At 52.4% G+C, this 14,802-nt stretch overlaps 6 protein-coding genes across 6 annotated transcripts; 1 reads left to right on the top strand and 5 right to left on the bottom strand.

The window, feature by feature from the left end:
* Positions 1-434: 434 nt before the first annotated feature.
* IAQ61_010401 (uncharacterized protein) lies at positions 435-1,950 on the bottom strand (the record flags this gene model as incomplete). The annotated part of the gene is made up of 3 exons (XM_066098772.1): positions 435-1,307; positions 1,375-1,646; positions 1,707-1,950. 3 exons carry the CDS (start codon positions 1,948-1,950, stop codon positions 435-437), a joined length of 1,389 nt encoding a protein of 462 aa, XP_065951317.1.
* A 1,041-nt stretch (positions 1,951-2,991) lies between these two features.
* On the top strand, positions 2,992-3,687 carry IAQ61_010400 (uncharacterized protein; the record flags this gene model as incomplete). Its single annotated transcript, XM_066098771.1, has 2 exons — positions 2,992-3,004; positions 3,350-3,687. The coding sequence occupies 2 exons, from the start codon at positions 2,992-2,994 to the stop codon at positions 3,685-3,687; spliced, it is 351 nt and encodes a 116-aa protein (XP_065951316.1).
* A 606-nt stretch (positions 3,688-4,293) lies between these two features.
* IAQ61_010399 (uncharacterized protein) lies at positions 4,294-7,052 on the bottom strand (the record flags this gene model as incomplete). The annotated part of the gene is made up of 4 exons (XM_066098770.1): positions 4,294-4,307; positions 4,408-5,386; positions 5,494-6,584; positions 6,701-7,052. The coding sequence occupies 4 exons, from the start codon at positions 7,050-7,052 to the stop codon at positions 4,294-4,296; spliced, it is 2,436 nt and encodes an 811-aa protein (XP_065951315.1).
* A 2,013-nt stretch (positions 7,053-9,065) lies between these two features.
* IAQ61_010398 (uncharacterized protein) lies at positions 9,066-9,317 on the bottom strand (the record flags this gene model as incomplete). The annotated part of the gene is made up of 1 exon (XM_003841730.1): positions 9,066-9,317. The coding sequence occupies one exon, from the start codon at positions 9,315-9,317 to the stop codon at positions 9,066-9,068; it is 252 nt and encodes an 83-aa protein (XP_003841778.1).
* A 2,405-nt stretch (positions 9,318-11,722) lies between these two features.
* Positions 11,723-13,199, bottom strand: IAQ61_010397 (uncharacterized protein; the record flags this gene model as incomplete). Its single annotated transcript, XM_003841729.2, has 5 exons — positions 11,723-12,224; positions 12,275-12,737; positions 12,785-12,831; positions 13,017-13,081; positions 13,131-13,199. The coding sequence occupies 5 exons, from the start codon at positions 13,197-13,199 to the stop codon at positions 11,723-11,725; spliced, it is 1,146 nt and encodes a 381-aa protein (XP_003841777.2).
* Positions 13,200-13,792: 593 nt separating this feature from the next.
* Positions 13,793-14,802, bottom strand: IAQ61_010396 (uncharacterized protein; the record flags this gene model as incomplete). The annotated part of the gene is made up of 3 exons (XM_003841728.2): positions 13,793-14,516; positions 14,571-14,668; positions 14,731-14,802. 3 exons carry the CDS (start codon positions 14,800-14,802, stop codon positions 13,793-13,795), a joined length of 894 nt encoding a protein of 297 aa, XP_003841776.2.

Genomic DNA, 14,802 nt, shown 5'->3' with positions numbered 1-14,802 from the left:
AGCGATTCCAGCGATTCCAGCCATGCCAATCCAGCCATCCCATTTCCATCCCATACATCCCGTCAACCGGATTTGAAAAGCCGGGACCGGAGATGTAGGGGGGGGGTATCTCGTGCGCGATGCAGTCCAGTGCAGCGCCGCTGAAAACAAAAATGAAGAAGATATTGGAAAGATACGGGAGAGAAGTGGAAATGAAGAATGAAGAATGAAGAATGCGAAAAAAAATTAAAGGTGGAAAGAAGGGAAAGAGGGGGAAGAAGAGAAGACAAGGGGAGAAATGGCCAAAGACCAGATCAAACGTGTGTAGTCGAGATGGAAAGATCCCAGGATAGAATAGTGAGCACGGACTTGTATGCATGGACACAGAGCCCTTCTTTCTCCTATCCTATCCCATTTCCGCCTATTCCTCTCCTCTCCTATCCATTCACATCACATCATATCCCAATCCTCGCATCCGCATCCATGAGTTCAGCCTCGAGCTGCGCGCGAGTCTCTGGATCAATCGACGCAACAACATCGTCGGCATCCTCAAGCAGAGCGTCACCATTGTGCGTCGACTTGCGCCGCTTGAGCGCAGGTTCGCAGTCAGGCTCGAGTGGGGAAGAGGAGTCGACGGCGTCGGCAGTGATGCCCAACTGCGCCGCCTCATCCGGGTGTTGAGCGATCCAGCGACGGCGCCAGCACTCGCGCAAGACGTCGTAGATGAAGAAGAACTGGGCTTTTGACTGGACCATGCCGGCGCGCTGGTCGCGGAGTCGTTCGACAATGTCATAGATGGGGTCGTACTCGTCGGACGGGGCGTCGAGCGAGCCTTCTTCGAGTTCGTGGAGGAGCCATTCGAGGGAGATGAAGGTGCCGCTGCGGCCGATGCCGGCGCTGCAGTGCACGATGCGCGGATTCGTTGCGTTGTCGCTGTTTTTTGCGCGCGAGAGATCAATGAGCTTGAGCATGGCGGCGCGGTTGGCGCCCTCGGGCACGGAGAAGTCGGGCCAAGCGGTGAAGAGGAGATGCCAGATTTTTTTGGATTCGCTTCCGTCTAGGGTGGTCATGTCGACTTCGCGGATTTCCGTCCGCGCCTCCTCGTCTAGCGACAGGGAAGTGAGGTGCAGGTTGTGTTTGAAGCCGTCTTTGAACTCGTCCTTGTCGTTTGTGAGCAGGTCGGGTTGGGAGAGCGACTGCGGGTAGTATGGGAAGCATTTATCGAAGCCCATTTCGCGGGTTTGGGTCAGCATTACTATTACTGCGGGCGAAGTGTTTTCTTTCCAGATCATGCGCCAGATGTGTGACCAGCTGTTTGCTTTGGGGCCCTATTGTGAGGACTTGTTAGTGTTTGTTCATGCAAAGACTTTGGCTGCACGCGAGGGCGTCGCATACCTGGGTGACGATGTATCTCAGCGGGGTTTGCGACTTGGTCGTCTCCAAGAGCACTGGCGAGGCATTGATGTAGTCGAACTGGCCCTCTGGCACGTCGAGGCGCACTCTATTGGCTTGATAAGGGTCGACGTTGTTGTAGCGGTTGCGCGGCAAGTAGGCGATGCCGCTGCATCGCGCCCATGTGTTTGCATGTTCAGCGCCACCTGCCTGTGCGCCGATTCTGAGACGATCCTGTTGGGCCAAGGCCAAGCGCTCCCATTTGGCTGTAAGATCTGCAATGTCTCGGTTAGCCAGGTTGTTGTCTGACAGGCGCCGGCGCCGAGTCCACCTACCTGCTCTGCTGGACATGAGGAATGGGGGGTACGGAGTCCCATCTTGAGGGTACTCGTCGTTGGCGGGCGTGCTTGGAGTGGACGAGGGAATGAGCAGGCTGTTGGTGCTCACAGAGGGGGTGGCGAGGGGTGTGTTGGCGGCGGGGGTATTGAGCGACGAGTTGGAGGCAGAGGCGGCGCTGTCTCTGCTGCGCGAGCGCTTGGACGAGGTGGGAGATATGGCTGTGCCCGTCTGGTCTGCCATTTCAGAGTCTGTCCTGAGAAAGGCGCCCTTGAGCTTGGCCTTGCGCCTGAGGGCGCGGAGTTTATGCAATTTGAAGAAAGTAGGTCTGATTAGGGTTGGTGTTGTTGATGCTGGCGCCGGTGTTGGTGTTGCTGTCGACGTTTCGCTGGCAGTGTGAGGAAACACGTGTGAAGTGATGTGGTGCGCTGCTGGCAGCTGGCAGTGGGGGTAACGAAGGGAGTGTGTCAAAGTAGATGGAGAGAGAGAGAGAGAGAGAGAGAGGGCGGCGAATGGAGCGAATGGAGCGAATAGATGCAGGAAGTGGCGTGCGGGAGGCCCAATAGATAGGACACGATGCGCTCTGGCCCACTGCGATGCTTTCACCGACACGTGGACGACTCGTGGCCAGCCGAGACTATTCCCAAAGAGAAGAGATCAAAAGGGACGAGAAGGTGGGTTTGGATAGCTGTGTATGGGGTTGTGCTCGCCTGCGAAATGAGGCTGATGTGACTATGTTGTGCGCGGTGTTACTTTGTAGTCGCCAGAGACCAGGGTCTGTGTACTCTAGTCCGTGTAGGTACTAAGACTCGAGTACACGGATACAGGAACAGGTTACTCACAGTAGTACAATTCTCTGGCAGACTCGGCGATCGACAGTGGGGCAGGTTGGCAGCAGAGATGAGCGGCCGTCAAATAAGCAGGTGTCGCGTGGGGTTTGGTGGAGGGATGCAAGTGAAGCGTGGAAAGAGTAAGCAGTGGGAGATGAGAATGGGCAGTGGGCAGTGAGCAGTGGGAGAGTGATTAAATAGATGGATGGATGGATGGATGGATGGATGAATGAATGAATGATTGATGGATTGATTGATTGAACAAATAACTAAACAATCAACTGAATCTGGGACTGACTGAATGACGGATTGGATGATGGAATGAACAAATGACCGAATAAATGACTGAATCGCCATGGCTGTCGCAACAAGCCACCAGTGTTTCCCATTTGCGCTTCTATCCTCGCGACGCATCTCAAGGGCTAGATTATCGTAGGTAGAAGTAGAATGGTACATGGAGACTCAAGGTAAAGCGTACTCTAAACGACCGGTAGCCCTGTTCCGCCACGCTCTACTCGACATGTCCTTTCCGAGGTTCCCCCACCTCCCATCTCCATCTCCATCTCCATCTCCATCTCCATCTCCATCTCCATCTCCATCTCCATCTCCATCTCCCCATCAATCATCAAACCTCGACGATCCTCGACCTCATCTCCCCAGTCCTAGCAATCACATCCTGCGTTTCCCCCCTTCTACTGTAGAAAAAAGAAGAAAGAAAAAAGAAAAACACCATGGGCCCGTGGTTTGCCCTCTTGGAGGTAAAGCCGTGACCTACCCAACCTCGTCACTGCGACACTCCTACTGACAAGCAGTCACAGGCCTGGGCTGTAGCACGAGTATGGATGCCAAACACCCCTCGACTGTCTCGTTTGCCTGCCTTCCCGCTGACATGCCCGATAGCTCATTCGCTCGCCCACGTTCAACCGCGCGGTCCAGAAGGTCTACCGCAAGATCAACAGGATCCCAGACCACGAACCTAGGAACGGCATGGGCAGTAGGTTTTTTGCCATCCTTGAAATGCTCTTTCACATGCAACTTTTCAGGCTCACAATACACCACAGGAACTGGGCCCTCGACATTCGATCATTTCAGAGAAGAACTCAAGACGCAATTTCAAGATTTGACGTGGCAAAAACGACCACCCAAGTGATGGACGTCGAATTCACAAACACAATCCGCTGCTCTTCACAGACGCAACCCCGACTCGACAGGCAATCGCTGCTTGCACACCTGCGTTTGCCTCGGCAAGACGGCCATCACAGTGCCTGTCAAGCATCTGCACACAAACCAACGCTTCCGCTATCATCGTCACTATTCTACACTCGTTTGCCCATATAGGTTTCCCATGAGGTCTGGACATTGGAATCAAGAGCGCAGCACATTTCCTGGCAGAGGCCTGATACCCTCTCTACGCAAGCTAGACTGGGACATATCCACTATTCCCCATATGTGACGAACATGTACGATAAATACAAAGGTAACTATTTCATCTACATACTGGCCGCCCCATATCCCATAAGTCATACCCATGTCGACAAAGACCACGGTCTACTACCGGTATCCCACATTTTGGGCTCACTCCCCATCTCAAACACTAACTCGCCTCCTTCAGCAACCTCTTCATGGCTCAACCAGGCCCGATCCAGTTCCTGTCCGTTCAAAAGGACCCTTTGCGGATAAAAGGACGAATCGGAAAGATTCTTCGCCATGATCGCTAGTTCTGTCTCCGCCTGCGTCCCACCAAAAAGCGTAATCTTCAGGTGCGAAAACCTGGGCGCAGAAAGCAGATACAGCGGTTGTCCCGGCACAGGAAAGATCCCCATGAGATTGAAAATCAGCCAACTGGGCAACGCTCCACCATCGATATTACCCGGGTATCCGTTGCGAGCATCGCTGTAGAAGGCATCCACTGTACTACGCGTCTGGTTGACCGTCTTCCAATGCATGCCTGGTACATAATTGTACAAGAAAGGCGTGGGGAACGAAGGCTCGTTGCCCGGGTTGAACAGCGCAGATCCAGCATCGTTATTGGCGCCCACGCTCGTGCCAAATCCCGGAACGAAACTAGCATCCAATCGCCGGACAAACGCTTCATCGCCGCCCATGAGCTCGATCAGCTTGGCCATGTCGTGCGGCGCCGCGCCAAACGCCGTTTCCCAGATCTTGGCCTCGTACACGTCGGCGTCCCAGCCGCAGGTCCCACAACTTCGTGCATCGTAGGCCGTGAGATTCCAGCTCCCGTCTGCGTTTCTGGGCGCAGGGAAACCTGTAAAAGTGCCGTAGCCGTCGAGGGTCGTGTTTGCGTCAGGATTCCACTGATTCCGCCACCAGGAAGCTCGGTCCTTTAACTGCGAGATACTGCTGTTGGGCATGCCGAGAGCCGTAGCCATGCTGAAGATGGCAAAATCATTTTGAGGATACTCCACTCCGCGCGACACACTTCTTGTATGATTACGAGTAATGTAGTGCAGTTTGAGATAGTCATCCAGCGCCCCTCGTCCTTCCTTTGTTGCGCCATCAAACGTCACAGGATCGACATTGTGTTCGGGCATTTGCGTGGCATCCTTCATCACACCACGGTATGCTTCTTGCCAATCGATGTCTGCATCAAGTTCCCCGCGCCCCTGCTGTCCAGACAGCGAACGCACGCTCTTGACGTACCCGTCTGCAAGCACAATGTCGGCGTGCGTACCGCCTTGCACCCTGCCGTTCCAGTTCGCCGCACGTCCGGCCGGGAGATAGCCTTCGTGTGTGAAGATGGAGATGAGGCCGGAGAGGATGCGGGAATAGGGGTTTGTGAAGAGCAAATGGTATAGAGGGAGAAGGGTGCGGTATGTATCCCACAATGTCTGTGCCGTCGCGAATCCATCGTGATTAGCTTTTGGTTTTGAAGAGAACGTAGCTGGTTGCAGATGGGGAGTGTGAGAAGACGAGGAGGAAGGTGGAGGGAACTTACATAATGATCATCGTAATATGGTTTCCCCTCGCCAGACTCCCATCGCGGATTCTCCCCCGTCTTATCCGTCGGCATCAAGCCCGTCTGATACAGCGCGGAATACAACATGCGCTTCAACGTCGCATTCCCACTCGTCGCATGTCCATCCTGCTCAATCCGCACTTTGCTCAATATCTTGTCCTCCCACTCCTGCCGCACACCTTGCACGACTTGCTCAAACGACTTGGAGAGCGGCAACTCGGCCTCGATGTGTCTACACGCTCGTTCGGCACTGATGTAGGATATCCCTACCTTGGCTTCTACTTGTGCACTACCCGCAAAAGTTGCATTGGCATTAGCACTGGCACTCCCACGCAATCCCAAACCAGGCCCATCCCCATCCCGCCTCCAGCTAAACAAAGCGCCAATCCCCATCCCACTCCCCGCAAAACTCCTCATATCGCGGAAACTACGGGGCGCAGGACGCGCGCCAAACGCCGGTGGCACAACCGGGTTATACGCCCAGCTAAAGGTGCCCGCGCCGTCGACGGCATCTCGCGTATTCTGCTGCACGTAGGCAGATGTCCGGGACAGCGGGGCGGACGTGTGCGGGACGCTGAAGTTGGCGCAGAAGAAGAGGGTGTGGGTGTCGGGTTGGGACCAGCCGCCAGTGTAAGATGCGGAGCCGTAATAGGAGGGTTGGGAGGAAGTGGAGGGGGAGCGGATGTGCAAGTCTCCACGGAGAAATTTTTGCGAGTAGGATTGTGCGGCGTAGGCTGGGAGGACGTGGGTTAGGTCGACGAGGATGTGGATGTCGTTGTTGGCCAAGCTGGGTTCTTGGCCGTTGGTTATGGGACCGTTGGTTGAGAATGAGGTGGAATTGTCATGCGCGGTGTTTGTGGCTGAAGAGGCAGCGGGGAAGGTATACCGCATGAATCCCGTGTGGTTACCCGCTGTGATTTCAATCTTGACACCGTTGAGCAGCACGGTTGTGAAGAGACCGACGGTTGCGGTTTCCTGGCTCAAACTGCGGTTCGTGGCGTAGGTGGTGTTGTCTGCGAGATTGACATGCGCGAGATTACCCAGCAGAGGCATTTGCGATATCAATCCATCTGTGCATTACCTACTCGTTAGCCCTGCCAACACCATGAACCTTTCCATCCACATCCACCACTCCTACCTCTCCCCCTCCCATCCCAACCAAAAAGAAAAAACACCCCAAACTTACAAGTCGGCGCCCCCCCACTCCCACTAACATGCGTCATACTAACCGCCGTCACATTGCCCAAGGGCGTATACCCCGCATTCGCATCCACGGCCGTGCCCTCGCGCAGTCCCAGATAACTCGTGTCGATGCCAGGTTTGGCCATGCCCCAGGGTAGACTGGCGCCGGGGAAGGAGTTTCCGCCTGCGATGGCGGAGCCCGGGCGGGGACCGAGGGTGCCGATTAGGGGGTCGACGGAGGTCCATAGGGGGGTTTGTGGTTGTGGTGATGCGGATGCGAGCGTGAAGGAGGAGGATAAGATGGCTAGAGTGAAAGAGAGGGATAGGGGCGTCGTCATGTACGTATATCGTGCCATTTTTTCCAATCTTGTCTTGTATATAGCCACACAATTCCAATCCCGCAACATATACCGGTACACGAGAGAAACAACCCTCACAAACCACCAGTCGAAAAGGAAATACTCTGGAAGCACACCCACTGGCCTCTTTTTTCCCCCTTCCGAACCCCGGGGAGAGGAGATGTACCGTCTTTTATATAAAAAAAAATTTACTCTGGTGTTCAAACACCGGGACCCAACTGCCGTGGATCTACTATGGCAATCGCCCCATCTGGAAAAGACGCAAAGTAGGCTTAGAGGTGAATATTTTTTTTTCTTGTCCCGGCGGGATTTGATCATCGGTGTTGGTTGCGTATTTGGGATGAAAAGTGCGTAGGTATACCGGTAGGTGCTTACCTAGAGGACCGAAACAACACCTACACACACATCACATACCCCAGTGAACCCGCAGAACCGCAGAACCGCACAAACGCCACCCCCCATACCGACGGCATACAGCAAAAACGAATCCAAAAAGACGGCCAGATGCAAAGGGGGGTGGAGATGTTCGTCGGGAGTGGAAAGCTTAAGCACCGGCCGCGGTGCTTGTTTCTGTTAGAGATTGGCCGATGATGTTGTGGGGGAAGGGCCGAATGGGGACTAGCTTGGCTATGCATGAACGTTGGTCGGTCAGGTTAGGGAAATCTCCGCCGAGAATGTACATGTCTACCCAAAGAGGACAAGTGGCACGTGATGGCTGGGACAGGGAGTTTGGCGTGTGAAAGAGGGAGAGGGGGAGAGGGGGAAGAGTGGCGGGTGAGTTGGGATAAGCAAGGTAGGAATGGGAGTTCGAGGTGTGACTAGGTAGGTGACTCTGGGTAGGGAGAAGGGAGTAGAGATTTTGATCATGACTGGATGGATGTGTGGAAAGGATGAGCAAGGGAAATTCAAGACTGGTCGAAATCTCGTGAACTCAATGGTCACCTTTTCAGCCCCTGTGTACAGCTTGAGTAACATCAAATACTTTGTAGTACAATCGCGAAATGGGTAAGCTTTGATGTTCAATCACAGAGATTGTGGTTCATGGTACTCCCCAGATTATCGAATGCCACGACACCTTGCGGGCAATCTCAGACTCCAACTGCGAGTGATTGTTTCATGAGCTTGCAGGCCCGACGAGATGGTGAAGATGTGAGCAAGCTGAGGGTTTCGCTTACGACCAGACGCAGCGTCGTAGCTGGGTCTCCGAGTCCTGAGTCTGCAAAAGATCATGCGGTGTCGTGGTATCGCGAATACTATCGTGTGTACCAAGGACATGTACTCATTCGTATTTGGCGAAGGTATTAGAGACCATAATGCTCATACCTGCATTCCCACTCATATGCGAATCTCTCGCAGAAACCCGAAGCCTAGCTTGTATACACTTATTGACTTTATACGTGAAGCATTTGGCTATGCGGATGAAAGAGGCATATTGTGCGACTTCACGCTGTGAGTATTGGCTCTGTAGGTACCGCTGATATTTCGTGTCGAGAGGCTGGAAGAGGCTATAGTGTTCTGGGAAACGCTAGTACGACGTGATATGGGCATGGAACTCATCGCGTGGTCGGTAATGTTGAACTGGACACGACAAGGACTAGAAACAGTCGGTAACAAAAAAAAGTGCAGTCATACAATTACCAGCTTAATCGTAGCATATGCATCTCCCTTCACTGCATCCATACAGCAGTGGAAACTCCAAAAGGAAAAAGGCAAACTCCCTCATCCCTTACCCGAGTCTGTCGTGGGACTCGGGGGTCAAGGGAGTTGAAAGCCAAGGAATGCAGGTAGCACGGCAACACCCAAGTTCCACATCCGGCCCATTTTTCCCTCTCCTTCTCAGACAAAAAAATGTATCCTGGCTATATAGCATGATGTTGCATCTCAAACGGCAAAACCTGCATTGGCAATCACCGATGGGTTTTTGTTCACTCTACTATAGTAGGTCTCGGGTCGGGTCATCCTTTTCGATACCGATACAGTGCATGTACCAGTATCATGATATATTGTACATCAATTTGAATTATCCTCATCTGTCTCGATCTGCAAAGTACCGTCTTCCGTGACAAGGTACGGGAACTCTTTCCACTGACATGGATCCCTGAATCTGTCGCTAAGCGTCTCGGAAGCCTTGCCAACCCGTACTTGCAAGCACCCGAAACTTTTTGGTAGATCGACAAATGGAGCATGGGCTCTCTCACCAAGTGGTTTGGTCTTGGCCAACTTGTTGCTTAAGTATGGGGAGGCGTAAGAACCAAAGCACATAATTACCCTAGTGGTCAGGTGTGACGAGTTGAACGTAATGAAGCTCGTGCGAAGTGTATAATGACGATGGAGAAATTGTGAGGAGCTATTGCACTGCCGTATCGATGCAAGGCGTGCGGTTGAGGCGTGGGTGAAGCTCGGTAAACACCTGGAGCGGCAGCGCGGCTACGTGTGCATGATTGCGATTGCCAAACAGAAGCGCATCTTTGCTTCTTTTCAAGGTGTACGTATTCAGTGTTTGGCATCCGATCAGTGTCCGATGGTGCTAAGATGGTGCACTATTCGAGCTGGTAGAGCCTACCCCTGGACCGAACAGGTTACGCAAATGCGCCACATGAATTTATGGACTCTCCACACATGTTAACTCGACACAAAGCTTGACACTTCCCGTCTACATCAGGCAAGTTTGAATTTATACTTTGTGTAGAATGCACTTGCATCACAACATTGGTTCCTTGGGTCATGGTCGGCAGTCTGCGGCAACCTGCAGCGCCCTTATTAATTTTGGTACTGTAGCACCCAGCCAACCGTATGGCTTGCATTGTGTTATTTTCATATAGATAGTAAGCCGTTTCAGTGCTGTTGTGGCGCCAAGGTGCATGCGCAATAGATGATATGCCTCAGTTCCGTTTGCGGATGCGGGCGGCGCTAGAAAATCGTGATTGTCACCCCCGAACATAATGTACACAGCATGATTGGTTGTGACGATAGTTTTCATCGGCATGCTTCTGTATTGTGTATGGGATGGGATCAGGCAACAGCTGTTCCGGTTAGGCCAACACTGGTTGTGTGACAGCGCAGTCCAAGCTGAAATATAACCATAGTTCGGAGACGACCACTGCATGTACAAGGTCATGATTTCGTCGTGAACTTACCATCGCGCTGGATCCGAAAGTGATCTACGGCGGGGTGGTTGGCAGCCGTGACCGCGTTTCCGATTGCCATGTGTGATGTGCAATTGTCATAAATGCATGGTGACGAAACGCATCCGCGCGTACGGATCGTGCATTGCAAACGTTGGCAGTCCTGTGGGTACTCTATCAAGAGTCAATCACCTCACAACATTTACCAGGGAAATCTCAGTTTTGGTGATGAGGCAATTCTGCTCAACAACGGCATGTATGCGCGAGACCGATGTGGCGTAGGTTGATTTGGATTAGTGGGAGAGATCGTGATCGTATACAAGGGCGGTGACCACCGATTGAAGATAGCGTTGGCTTAGGCGATTCTAGCCATAAGAGGAGAGAGACGGCTGGTTTGGGCTTTTCTCCCAATAGTGTGTGATGACTCTTGTATGGCTCGTCACGAAAACACATCCCCGTCTCTTGACATCGGCAGAGAGACAGACGGTATTCTGCCTTGGCCGTAGACAGAGTGAGAACGTCTTGAGCTGGACCTAGCATGGAAAGAACCGAGGATGTGGTGAGAGTGTACTGTATGCAGGTACAGTACTCTACTCGTACGGCGGTTGGATCGATGATGTGGGGAGGAACCGGTAGGCCCGGTCGGTTTGGGTGGTTGCGTGTGTGATACGGCACTGACGTCAGCACACATCGACGTCTGTTACCTACCAGCCGACGGAAGCAGCTGTTCGACAATCATCCAAAGCTTGAAGCTATTGGCAAGGCCTTCCACGCCATCGAGGAGTGTGTTCCCTCGGCATAGAGTACTTTCTGGTTTCTTTCTTTGTTCACTAGCAACAGTCAGCTTGATGGGAGTACCCAAGGAAAAGAACTTGATCGAGGAGTCAGGCGAATGACGCTCTCGAACAACCATATGATTTGGATTACTGAACAGCATCAACACACACGTCAGTCCGGCTTTCCAGACTGAATGTGCTGGACCAAGCCCTGGGACGTATCAAGGAGTGACTGCATGCTTGTGGCGTTGTCACGAAAGCTTGACACTTCTGTGCTCAAGGTGGCCGTCGTTGGACGGGTAGCGGATATTCGGCTACCCGGCAGGTGGATCCCTGGACACGGTAAGCGAATGCTTTAGTTACCGGACCAAAAGGATTAAAAAACTCACGTCCCAAAACCAAGGAATATCCTTGCAAAGATGCACTAAACCTTTGAGGTGTTACGGGAGCGGAAAAAAAATTCAAAAAAATCTAGACTCCAACTGGACGTGGGGGGCACAAGTCGTCCGGTCGAGGTCGAACAGATGTGTGTAGTAGATGGATTGAAATGAGTAGTTCCTGACAAATCAACTTCTGATTTGAGTAAACATTGAGCTTCTGATATTTGTGAGGAAATCTGTGTACTTCGATTACATCATCATACCAGGCCAGACTGGCCAGTGATTGTGGCCTCACTCTGTTGATCATGCGGTGAATATGCATCTGCAATAGTTTGTCATTGCAACTGTCTACGGATCGTCTGGCAGGAACGGCCCATGAAACGAGCCTATGCATGCCATGCCCTATACACAATCTTCGACCCATACTTCTCTCCTTTTTTCAGTAGCATCGTGTGCTTAAACTCAGGAATGTTGATCGCGTTGACACAACGGCTAGGTTCCACGCAGAAACCTGAGCGAGGGCCCCTGGGGGGTAGACTGTCCACTGCTGGTACATCAATGTACTTTCCAGTGTAGAATTGAAAAGCGGGCTCCGTGCTATGGATCTCGAGATGGATCTTGCTGTCGGGATGATAGAAGGAAGCAATCTTTTGAAGTGGCGACGTGCGAGTATCAATAGAGATGGTCTTCGGGTCGGTATTGACCACAAAACAGTCGTCGATATCAGGCTTTGCTTCGCCGAGAGTGAAAGTCTTGTTAGGCATAACACCGGGGTACTCTTCGATGGGACCCGTGGGAATGCCACCGTCATCGACCACTTGATACTTGTTGGTAATGAGAGTGACGTCCGTGCCTGTGATGGAAGGACCTCCAGTCAGGTTGAAGTAGCTGAAGGTTATAAATACATGATTCCATTCGGCCAATAGGAATGCACATACCTGTGGTTTGTCATATTGATGGCGGTCTCGCCCACCTCGTCCCCGACCAGTTCAACCTCAAACTCAATGTGCAGAACCTCCTGTTGAGCACCTTGGATTACTTCCTGTTCTTGCACGTACCAGACACGAGCCTCTACCGTACCAGGATAACCCTCCTCGCCGTCCGCACTGAGGTACTTGAAGAAGGTTGCTTGTTTACCACTGCGCTCTACGCTGAAGGGGCCCTCGAATTCGCGTTTGCCCCAGCCTTTGTTTCCCCCATGGAGGGAATTTGGTCCATTGTTGATAGGCAACTGGTACGATCTCCCGTTGAGTTCGTTGATCTTTCCTTTCGAAACACGGTTCGCAATGCGGCCAATGGTCTCGCCAAAGTAGGGGGCGTTGTACTGCTTGTACAACTCTGCCGTCGGAAAACCCTGGACGATGTTTGTGCCGTTCACTACGAATTTCTGGATAACGGCCCCTAGAGGGAGAAATGTGCATGCCTTGGATGACATGATTCGGCTGCACAGCTATTGGGCTCGGCTAGTATATGGGCACGAGGTGGTCTGATTGTCCTGCAACGAGGCAATTAGTCAAAAGGGCCAAAAAAAGAAATGCGGTGAATGCCAATAGAAATCAACAATCCATGGTATATGCAAAGTCTGGTGACGGTCTGCTACCGACGCGTACCATGGTGAGGGGTAGATCGCCGGTTGAGGCCAACAGTGCGGGGTTCTTATAATCACCGTCAGAAACTCACCTAGCCTGATACTCTGCGTTTTTGCACTGAGCTGCGCAAGGAAGTAATCTGATGAGCGGTGTGATCTGAATACGCAATCTTCTCGAGTGAGGGTTGCGAGTACGAGCACCACACCTGTGCAGTGAACGACGACGGTGCTTTTGAAGCACACGGGCCTTGTCCGCTGTTCATTAGGCTAATCATCGTGTGGAGCTCGTCACTTCTTCCGCCCCTCCGTGACGAAGAACAGCCCCAGAGGATATATACGGTGGGTGCAGGGCTAACAAGTGATCTTAAAGGTTCGAAATCTCAGTCAAGTGCTAAACATGAAGTTGATTTAGACGTGGTCCCGGTCAGATGCACTCCCCTCTAAAGTCGGCCCCCCCCCTTGACTCCTGGGAATGGTTAGCGACGACCTGCATGCACCAGGCGTCACATTCATGTGGTTTGTCAGCACACTCAAAATCAGCTGCATATTCTACAAAGCCATGATTATTAATATTCAGGTATGTCGTTTCACAGTGGAGGGGGATTTTCCCTCGAAGCTGTTGTAATGTACATGTGCGGCTCGGGGCTACTCTCTACCAGTAGCGTGTCCTGCACCGCCATCCCAAGCCGTCGTTAACCGTTGTGATATCGAGAAAATGCAACACAGATGATGCGGTGTTGGTGGTGTTCCAATACACCAGTGACCATGACCCAAACCGAACGCCGTTAATGGACCTGCTCAAGAATGAGAGCACGCTAAATCGCTGGATGAAAAGACAGGAACAGGATCGAAACAAAGGACAAGCCAACTAGGTGCCAACTGGATTTTGGAGGAAGTTGTTGAAGTCCAATTCATTCGCGTTATTCCAGTCGGGCATCATGGGGTCGTTCATGACGAGTGGATCGACCATCATGGTATGGTCGAAATTCCCGAAATTGTCGAATCCATACATTGGCTTACTGAAGTCGACTGGCTCGTCCATCATCATCGAATCATTCATCCACGGCGTTCTCGAGAGTGAGGAAGGGTCCAAAGCACTCGCGTCCATGAAAGTCGGGGACATCATCCTCGGTTCTTGCTTCACAGGAGACACCATTTGGGACTGCCTTGGGAATGGGCTGTTCATGGGCGGTGTTGGTGGTGCGTTGTTGCGCACAAAGGGGCTGGCATACGCAAAGGACGATCTTGTGGTAGGGGTCTCGGTATGCGATGACGGCGAAGAAGTGTGACCGTGCTCTGAATCCGAGCTGACGGATCCCCGCCGTTGTGTAAAGGGTGCACCGCGTTCAAGGAGCTTTTGTTGCATTCGATTGCAATCGTCTTCGAATCTGTCGTAATTGCTGCTGCTGCTGCTTTCGGTCGATGGGTGTAGGAGGTCGAGGCGCTCAAGAATGTCATGCGTCAGTGGGTGTCCTCCCGACGTTTCGCGCAGTGGCTGCCCTGGCCAGCTCTCGCCCTTTTGTAGGCGACTGTAGAGCTCACGCAGGCCAGCTACGAGTTGCGTTTGTTGTTGCTCAAGCATCTCGACATATCTAGAGCAGTTGTTAGTACCAAAGTCTGAATCGAGGGAAAGGAGACTAATGTACCCTTTGGGGTAAACTTTGTCTTGCGACTTCTTCCTCTCCCCGAAAACACAAATGGCGTTGTCGGCTTTACACCTGCTGCAAGGACTGGCTCCATCGCACTATAGTAACCACCTAGTCAGCTTCCCGTTCCAGGCGCCTGTTCAAGTTCTGGATTGCCTACCTTTGACTTCTTCAACCTACAGCGGTCGCAAGCCTTGCAGACACGCTTCCTGATATTGTCTTGGGTATCCAT

The sequence above is a fragment of the Plenodomus lingam genome (genome assembly GCF_022343315.1).
Source record: "Plenodomus lingam strain CAN1 chromosome Unknown contig_8, whole genome shotgun sequence".
In the NCBI taxonomy this organism is placed as follows: domain Eukaryota; kingdom Fungi; phylum Ascomycota; class Dothideomycetes; order Pleosporales; family Leptosphaeriaceae; genus Plenodomus; species Plenodomus lingam.
The sequence above is the reverse complement of the archived record's forward strand: the minus strand, read 5'-3'. Positions and strand labels throughout refer to the sequence as shown.